Below are 8,706 nucleotides of genomic sequence, written 5' to 3' on the forward strand. Positions count from 1 at the left end.
ATGTTAGAACAAAGGCAAAATGAGGTCAATGAGGAATTTCCTATAATCAAGGATGGGCATCAAATTCAGGAATATGTATATTTAATTATTTTCCTTCTAGGTTCTCTATTGACTGTCTACCTGTAGGTACATTGGCTGACTCATAATCTTCATATTTGTTATCTGGAGAATAAAGAAAATACTTTTAGAGTGGTTGCCTGTGATGTTTAGAAGGAAATAACTGGAAATCACTGAAGTAAGTCACAGAACTTGTCATGACCAGATGGGAAATAACTAAAGGTCTTGAGCATGCAGTAAATACAGTTCCCATTAGAGTGATTGCCATGGTATTCATTTGAAAACTTAAATAATAAATAATACTGTGGCTTTTCTAAGACTTCTAGATAAGGCAAATTATCCAGAATGGTGTGGAGAAACCAGACCTTCAGCTCTGACTTCATCCTGCTAGGAATCTTTGATCACAGCTCCACCCAAACCTTCCTCTTTTCTCTGGTCTTGGGCATCTTCACAGTGGCCTTCATGGGAAACACTTCTATGATTCTCCTCATCTACCTGGACACCCAGCTCCACACACCCATGTACTTCCTCCTCAGCCAACTCTCCCTCATGGACCTCATGCTCATCTGCACCACAGTACCCAGGATGGCCTTTGGCTACTTGTCTGGCAGGAAGTCCATCTCTCTGGCAGGTTGTGGAGCCCAGATATTCTTCTATGTGTCCCTGCTTGGAGCTGAATGTTTCCTATTGGCTGTCATGGCCTATGACCGCTATGTGGCTATATGCCACCCACTTCGATACACCATCCTCATGAATCAGAAACTCTGTGCCCTCATGACTGTTGCTTCCTGGATCTTGGGCTCTCTTGATGGTGTTATTGTGCTTGTAGAAGTACTGTCACTCTCTTACTGCAGCTCTCTGGAAATTCATCACTTTTTCTGTGATGTTGCTGCCCTTTTCCCTCTATCTTGCACAGACACCTCTGCTTTTGAGAGACTGCTTTTCATCTGCTGTGTGGTGATGCTAATATTACCAGTCTCTGTGATCATTATTTCCTATTCACATGTCCTTCGAGCAGTCATCCGCATGAGCTCTACAGAAAGTCGCCGCAAAGCCTTCACCACCTGCTCCTCCCACCTATCTGTGGTTGGACTCTACTATGGTGCAGCCATGTTCATGTACATGAGACCAGCTTCTAACCATACAGCAGAGCAGGACAAGATAGTATCCGCTTTCTACACCATCCTCACCCCCATGCTGAACCCTCTCATCTACAGCCTCCGCAACAAAGAGGTATCCAGGGGACTTCAGAAACTACTGAGGAAAGGAAAATAAATGTATTTTTTTTAAAACATATTTGAGTGTCCATTCAGGTCAATACTCCTTCAAGGAAGCTGGAATCTCTTGGCCATCCTCTTTCTCCTAGTTTGTATTTTCTCCAATATTTTTCCAATTTTATGATAGTTTTATTTGGTATAATATATAAACATCATATGTAAAGTAGGCTGTTTTTGAAGATTAGCATAGACCACTTACTCCCAATGAATTTCAGTTTTATTACTATTTGTGAGTCGTGAGTACTTGACTTTAGGATACCCGCCTTTGAACCCAGGTATAAGTCCTATGGTTCTTTGCTTTATTCAAGAAAAAAATGCTGGATTTGATACACTGCTTTTGTTGACTGATTCTTGTTTAAGGATTACTTACCTGGGAGTAGATAAATGTTACCATTCTTGACCCTGAGTATTAACCAGTTTTTTTTTTTCCTGACTCATTACATAATTCCTAACCACTTACAAGTGGGGATTTAGTATCGAAACTTTCTCCAGTCAAGTCATGTCTATACAGAATATCTCTTAGAATGTCCTACATATTTTTCACCTTTAAATTAGAATTAGATATTTTAACAAGTCCAGTTAGAATAACTGCAAGAAAAAATGCTTTGAACAATGAGTCATGGAACACTACATCAAAAACTAATGATGTGCTGTATGGTGACTAACATAACATAATTAAAAAATTAAAAAAATAAAATAGAAAAAATAAAGGACCTGAGGGTCAACTTAGTTTTTCTATATTAAAAAAAAAAAAAGAAAGAAACGCTTTCGCTGCCCAATTTCTTCTAAATCATGACTTATTACCCATCCATTTCTATTTTACTTTCTAGAATCTATTTGAAGAAATTAGAAAACCTTCAGTTATTGGAATTCCTAACTATGACTGTATTTTTTTTCATTTTTATTAAGTTCAATTAGCCAAAATATAGTACATCATTAGTTTTTGATGAAATGTTCAATGATACTTAGTTGTATATAACACCCAGTGCTCATCAGATCACATGCCCTCCTTAAGACCCATCACACAGTTACACCACACCAATCCCCCTCACTTCTGCAACCCTCAACTTGTCTCCCAGGTTCCAGAGTTCCTCATGGTTTCCCTCCATCTCTATTTTCTTCCCATTCAGTTTTCCTTCATTCCCCTATGGTCTTCTGCCCTATTCTTTATAAGCCACATATGATTGAAACCATAGAATAACTGTCTTTCTTTGCTTGATATATTTCACTTAGCATAATCCCTACCAGTTCCAGTCATGTTGATGAAAATGAAATGTTCATTGTTTCTGATGGCTGAGTAATATTCCATTGTATATATGGACCACATCTTCTTTATCCATTTGTCTGTTGAAGGACATCTCAGCTCCTTCCACAGTTTGGCTACTGTGGACATTGCTGGTATGAACATTGGGGTGCATGTCCCCTTCTCTTTACCTCATCTGTATCTTAGGGGTAAGTACCCAGTAGTGCAATTGCTGGATCATAAGGTAGCTTTATTTTTATATTCTTGAGGAACCTCATACTGTATTTAAGAGTGGCTGTATCAGCTTGCATTCCCACCAACAGTGGAAGAGGGTTCCCCCTCTCCACATCCTCACCAATATTTCTTATTCCCTGTCTTGTTAATTTTGCCCATTCCAACTGGTGTAAGGTGGTATCTCATTGTGGTTTTGATATGCACTTCCCTGATGTCAAGTGATGTGGAGCATTTGTTCATGTGTCTGTTAGCCATTTGCATGTCTTCTTCGGAAAATTGTCTGCTCATGTCTTCTGGCCATTTCTTGACTGGATTATTTGTTTTTTTGTGTGTGTCCAGTTTGAGAAGTTATTTATAGATCCTGGATATGAGCCCTTTATCTGTTATATCATTTGCATATATCTTCTCTTATTCCATAGGTTGCCTTTTGGTTTGTTGACTGTTTCCTTGATTTGCATTAGCTTTTTTATCTTGATGGATTCCCCATAGTTCATTTTTGTTTTGTTTTCCTTGCCTTTAGAGATATTTCTTCCAAGCATTTGCAGTATACAAGGTCAAAGAGGTTACTGCCTGTGTTCTCCTCTAGGATTTTGATGAATTCCTGTCTCACATTGAGATTGTTCATCCATTTTGAGTTTATCTTTGTGTATGGTTTAAGAAAATGGTCCATTTTCAATCTTCTACATGTGGGTGTCCAATTTTCCCAGCACCATTTATTGAAGAGACTGTCTTTTTTTCCATTGGATGTTCTTTCCTAATTTGTCAAAGATTAGTTGACCATAGAGTTGAGGGTCCATTTCTGGGGTCTCTCTTCTGTTCCATTGATTTTTGTGTCTGTATTTGTGCAAGTACCATGTTGTCTTGGGGATCACAGCTTTGTAATATAGCTTTGCATCAGGCATTGTGATTCCACAAGCTTTGGTTTACTTTTTCAAAATTCCCATGGTGATTAGGGGTCTTTTCCGCTTCCACAGAAATTTTAGCTCTTTGAAAAATACCAACGCTATTGTGATAGGAATTAAACTGAATGTGTAGATTGATCTAGGCAGCATAGACATTTTAACAATGTTTATTCTTCCAATCCTTGAGCATTGGATATTTTTCCATCTTTTTGTGTCTTCCTCAATTTCTTTCATAAGTGTTCTATAGTTTCTACAGTACAGATCCTTAACCACTTCAGTTAGGATTATTCCAAGGTATCTCATGGTTTTTAGTGCAATTATAAATGGGATCAAAGCCTTAAATTATCCTTCTTCACACACATTGTTTGAGTATAGAAATGCCACTGTATTCTATGCATAGAATTTGTGTCCTGCCTCATTGCTAAATTGCTGTCTGAGTTCTAGCAATTTTGGGGTGGAGGTTTCCCACATTAAGATCATGTCATCTGGGGGCGCCTGGGTGGCACAGCGGTTAAGCATCTGCCTTCGGCTCAGGGCGTGATCCTGGCATTATGAGATCGAGCCCCACATCAGGCTCCTCCACTATGAGCCTGCTTCTTTCTCTCCCACTCCCCCTGCTTGTGTTCCCTCTCTTGCTGGCTGTCTCTATCTCTGTCAAATAGATAAATAAAATCATTTAAAAAAAAAGATCATGTCATCTGCTAAGAGAGAAAGGTTCACTTCTTCTTTGCCAATTTGAATGCTATTTCTATTTGTTTTCTGATTGCTGAGGCTAGGTTTTCTAGTATTATGTTGAACAATAGCGGTGAGAGCGGGCATCCTGCTTTATTCCTGACCTTAAGGGAAAAGCTCTCAATTTTCCCCCCTTGTGAAAGATATTCACTGTGGGCTTTTCATAGATCACTTTTATAATATACAGGTAAGTTCCCCCTATCCCTATAATTTGAAGTTTTTTAATCAAGGAACTACACTCTATTTTGACAAATGATTTTTCTGCATCAATTGAGAGGATCCTATGGCTCTTTTATTAATGTGCTCTATATAACATTGATTGATTTGCAAATGTTGAACCACTCTTTCATCTCAGGAATAAATCCCACCTGATCATGGTGAATAATCCTTTCAATGTACTTTTGGATATTATTGGCTAGGATCTTGGTGAGTATTTTGGCATCCATGTTCATCAGGGTTATTGGTCTGTAATTCTCCTTCTTGATGGGGTCTTTGATTTTTGACTCAAGGTAATGATGGCCACGTAAAATGAGTTTGCACGTTTGCATTTTATTTCTATTTTTTGGAACAGCTTCAGGAGAATTCGTATGATGTCTTCTTTGAAAGTTTGGTAGAATTCCCTTAGGAAGCCATCTGGTCCTGGACTCCTGTTTTTGGGGAGGTTGTTGATTACTGTTTCAATTTCCTTGCTGGTTAAGAGTCTGTTCGGATTCTCTATTCCTTCCTGCTTCAGTCTTGGTAGCTTATAAGTTTCCAGGAATGCATTCATTTCTTCCAGGTTGCCTGATTTGTTGGCATATAGTTGTTGATAATATGTTATAACAATTGTCTCTATTTCTGTGATATTGGTTGTGATCTTTCACCTTTCATTCATGATTTTATTAATATGGGTCTTCTTGTTTTTCTATTATATAAGTCTGGCCAGAGTTTTATTGATCTTATTCTTTCAAAGAACCAACTTCTAATTCCATTGATCTATTCTACTGTTCTTCTGGTTTCTAATTTATTGATTTCTCCTCTAATCATTATTATTTCTCTTCTCCTGAGAGGTTTAGGCTTTATTTGCTCTTCTCTCTCTGGGTACTTTAGGTGTAAGATTAGCTTGTGTACTTGGGATTTTTTCAATTTTTTTAAAGAGTCTTGGACTGTTATATACTTCCCTCTTAGGACAGCCTTTTCAGTGTCTTGTACATTTTGAATCAATGAGTTTTGATTTTTAATAGTTTGCATGAATTATTTAAGTTCTTTAACTTCCTGATAGACCCATTCATTCCTTAGCAGGATGTTCTTTAACCTCCAAGTGCTGTGTTCCTTCCAAATTTCATCTTGTGATTGACTTCCAGTTGTACAGCATTGTGTTCTGAAAATATGCAAGGAATGATCTCAGTTTTTTTGGTATTGGTTGAGACCTGATTTTTGACACAATGCATGATCTATTCTGGAGAAAGTTCCATGGATGCTGAGAAGAATGAACATTCTGTTGCTTTAGAATGGAATGTTCTGTATATATCTAGGAAGTCCATCTGGTCCAATGTGCAATTTAGTGCTCTTGTTTCTTTGTTGATCTTCTGCCTAGATATCTGTCCATTGTTGTGAGTGGAGTGTTGAAGTCTCCTATTTGTCTATTATTATCAATATGACTCTTTATTTTGTTTATTAATTGGTTCACATATTTTGCCACTCCCATGTTGGGGACATAGATATTTACGATTATTAGATTTTCTTTTCAGATAGATCCTTTAAGTATGATATAGTTTCCCTCTACATCTCTTACTCCAGTCTTTGGCTTAAAATCTAATTTGTGTGATATAAGGATTCCTACTCCAGCTTTCCATTGAGGTCTGTTAGCATGCTAAATTGTTCTCCATCCCTTCACTTTCAATCTGGAGGGGTCTTTCGTTCTAAAATGAGTCTCTTGTAGATAGCATATGGATGGGTTCTGCTTTTTTAACCAATCTGATACTCTGTGACTTTTGGTTGGAGCATTTAGCCCATTTACATTCAGAATAACTATTGAAAGATATGAATTTAGTGCCACTGTATTGCCTGTAAAGTTCCTGTCTCTGTTACTTTCTGGTCCATGTTATTCTTGGGGTCTCTCTTCACTTACAGAATCCCCCTTAATATTTCTTGCACTGTTGTCTGAGTGGTCACATATTCTTTCAGTTTCTGTCTGTCCTGGAAGCTCATTATCTCTCCTTCCATTCTGAATGACAGCCTTGTTTGATAAAAGACTTTGGCTGTTTTTTCTTCTCACTTAGTGCCCTGAATATATCTTGCCATCCCTCTCTAGTCTGCCATGTTTCTGTGGATAGATGATCTTATTATGATATTCCACCCTTCACGCCTAAGGAATCTCCTCTCCCTAACTGCTCTGAGGGTAGCTTTCTTGGCTCTAAATTTGCAAGCTTCACTATTATACATTGGGGTATTGATCTGTTTTTATTGATTGTTGGAGGGGACCTCTCTTCCTCTTTGACATGAATGCTTCTTTCCTCCCCAGATTAGAGAACTTCTCAGCTATGATTTGCCCCAAAATATCTTCTAGCTTTCCCTCTCTTTCTATCCCCTCTTGGATCCCTATGATTCTGACATTGGTTGTTTTCAATGCATCATTAAATTCTTGAGGCCTTTCTTCATTGGCTATTAGTTGTTTTGCTCTCTTTGCCTCAACTTCCTTCCTTTCCAACAACCTATCCTGTAGATCACTTATTTTATCTTCTGCTTCACTGACCATAGTTGTTAGAGCATCCATTTTAGACTGCATCTCATTCACAGCATTTTTAAGTTTGGCCAGTTTACTTCTCATTTCCGCCCTTAGTGATTCCCTATTATCACTTACACTTTTTTTTTTAAAGCCTAGCTATTACCTTTATAATTTCTATCCTGAATTCTCTCTCTGACATATTGCTTATACCCATAATGTTTAGCTCTGTCACAGAGAACATTGCCTCTGTTTCTTTTCTTTTGTTGTGAGTTCCACCTCCTAATCATTCTGCCCAGGTAAGGATGGGTAAGTGAATGAACTGTGTAGACAATATCAACCATGATCCAAGCAAAATTTAACCTAGAAAAAATCAGAAGTGGTCAGAAGCCACCCCAGAAAATCACACAAATCTGAAATGCAACAATATTATCATCTATCTATCTATCATCTATCTATCTATCTATCTATCTATCTATCTATCTATCTATCATCTATCTATCTATCTATCATCTATCTATCTATCTATCTATCTATATCTATCATCTATCATCTATCTATAAAACAGTGGGGGGAAGAGACTATAATCTCACAGGGTGGACAAAACAGGGTGGTCCACTTGTTTCTGATTGAATATTTTTCTCTGTGTTAGATACATTTTATCTATATAAAAATAAAATTGAATAGAGAGGAAAAAGAACTAGAATGAAGCATATATCTTTAAAATGTAGATGTGAAAAAATAAAGGTTAAAAGCGAGTTAAAATACAAGCTGGTAAAATAAGAAACTAGTTGAAATGGGAGAAAGGTAAAGAAAAAAAAAGAAATGGAAAATTTTGGAATGAAATTTAAATGAGTGTGAGGAAACACCTGAAGCTCAATATACTATTTTCCTGTTTCTGGAGTTTCACAGTCTCCTGGGATCCATAAGCTTGTCATTTACCTGTTCTTCCAGTCTCTCTTCTGGGGGAGGGGCCTGATGTGCTGCTGTTTTCCATGTATGTTTGCCTGGGTGGAGTTGCCCCACCCCTTGTCAGGGGAATGGACTTAAGGTAAGCTGGTCCTCTTTGAGGCTTTGGTTCCCTGTGAGCTTTACATGCCTCTTCAGAGGGTCAGAGCAAAAATGGCCTTGACTGGATCCCTGGCCCAGAGCTGCAAGTTCAGGTTCCCCCTTCTTCAATCAACTATATGGGTCAAACCATCTCCACTTTTGGGTGCACCAAGTCCTGCAGTAACCCTCGGGTCATGCCTACTGCAGTTCTCCCAACTGGGATTCCCAGAGACCTGTTATGGTCTCTGAGGTTTGTGTTTTGGGGACTGCAAGTGTTTGTAAACTTGTGCACATCCACCCTTCCCTGCTGTTCCCATGTCACAGCCAGGTGCCACCCTAGGGTTTTCTGATCCTCTAACACCCTGAGAGTTGTTTCCTGGTCATGGGCACATCACTTTCGACCCTCCCAGGTGTTGGTAACTGGCCCGCACATTCCAGTCTTTTCCTGGGTGCTCAGGCAAAGAGTCGTCTCCCTACAGGCCATGTTTACACTTTATGGCGACCAGA

At 38.5% G+C, this 8,706-nt stretch overlaps 1 protein-coding gene across 1 annotated transcript; it reads left to right on the forward strand.

Annotated features, from left to right (window-relative positions):
- The first annotated feature begins 402 nt into the window (after nucleotides 1-402).
- Nucleotides 403-1,332, forward strand: LOC113261437 (olfactory receptor 2M4-like). Its single transcript, XM_026507562.1, has one exon. The coding sequence runs from the start codon at nucleotides 403-405 to the stop codon at nucleotides 1,330-1,332; it is 930 nt and encodes a 309-aa protein (XP_026363347.1).
- Nucleotides 1,333-8,706: the final 7,374 nt, after the last annotated feature.

The sequence above is a fragment of the Ursus arctos genome, unplaced genomic scaffold (genome assembly GCF_023065955.2).
Source record: "Ursus arctos isolate Adak ecotype North America unplaced genomic scaffold, UrsArc2.0 scaffold_5, whole genome shotgun sequence".
NCBI classification, from domain to species: Eukaryota; Metazoa; Chordata; class Mammalia; order Carnivora; family Ursidae; genus Ursus; species Ursus arctos.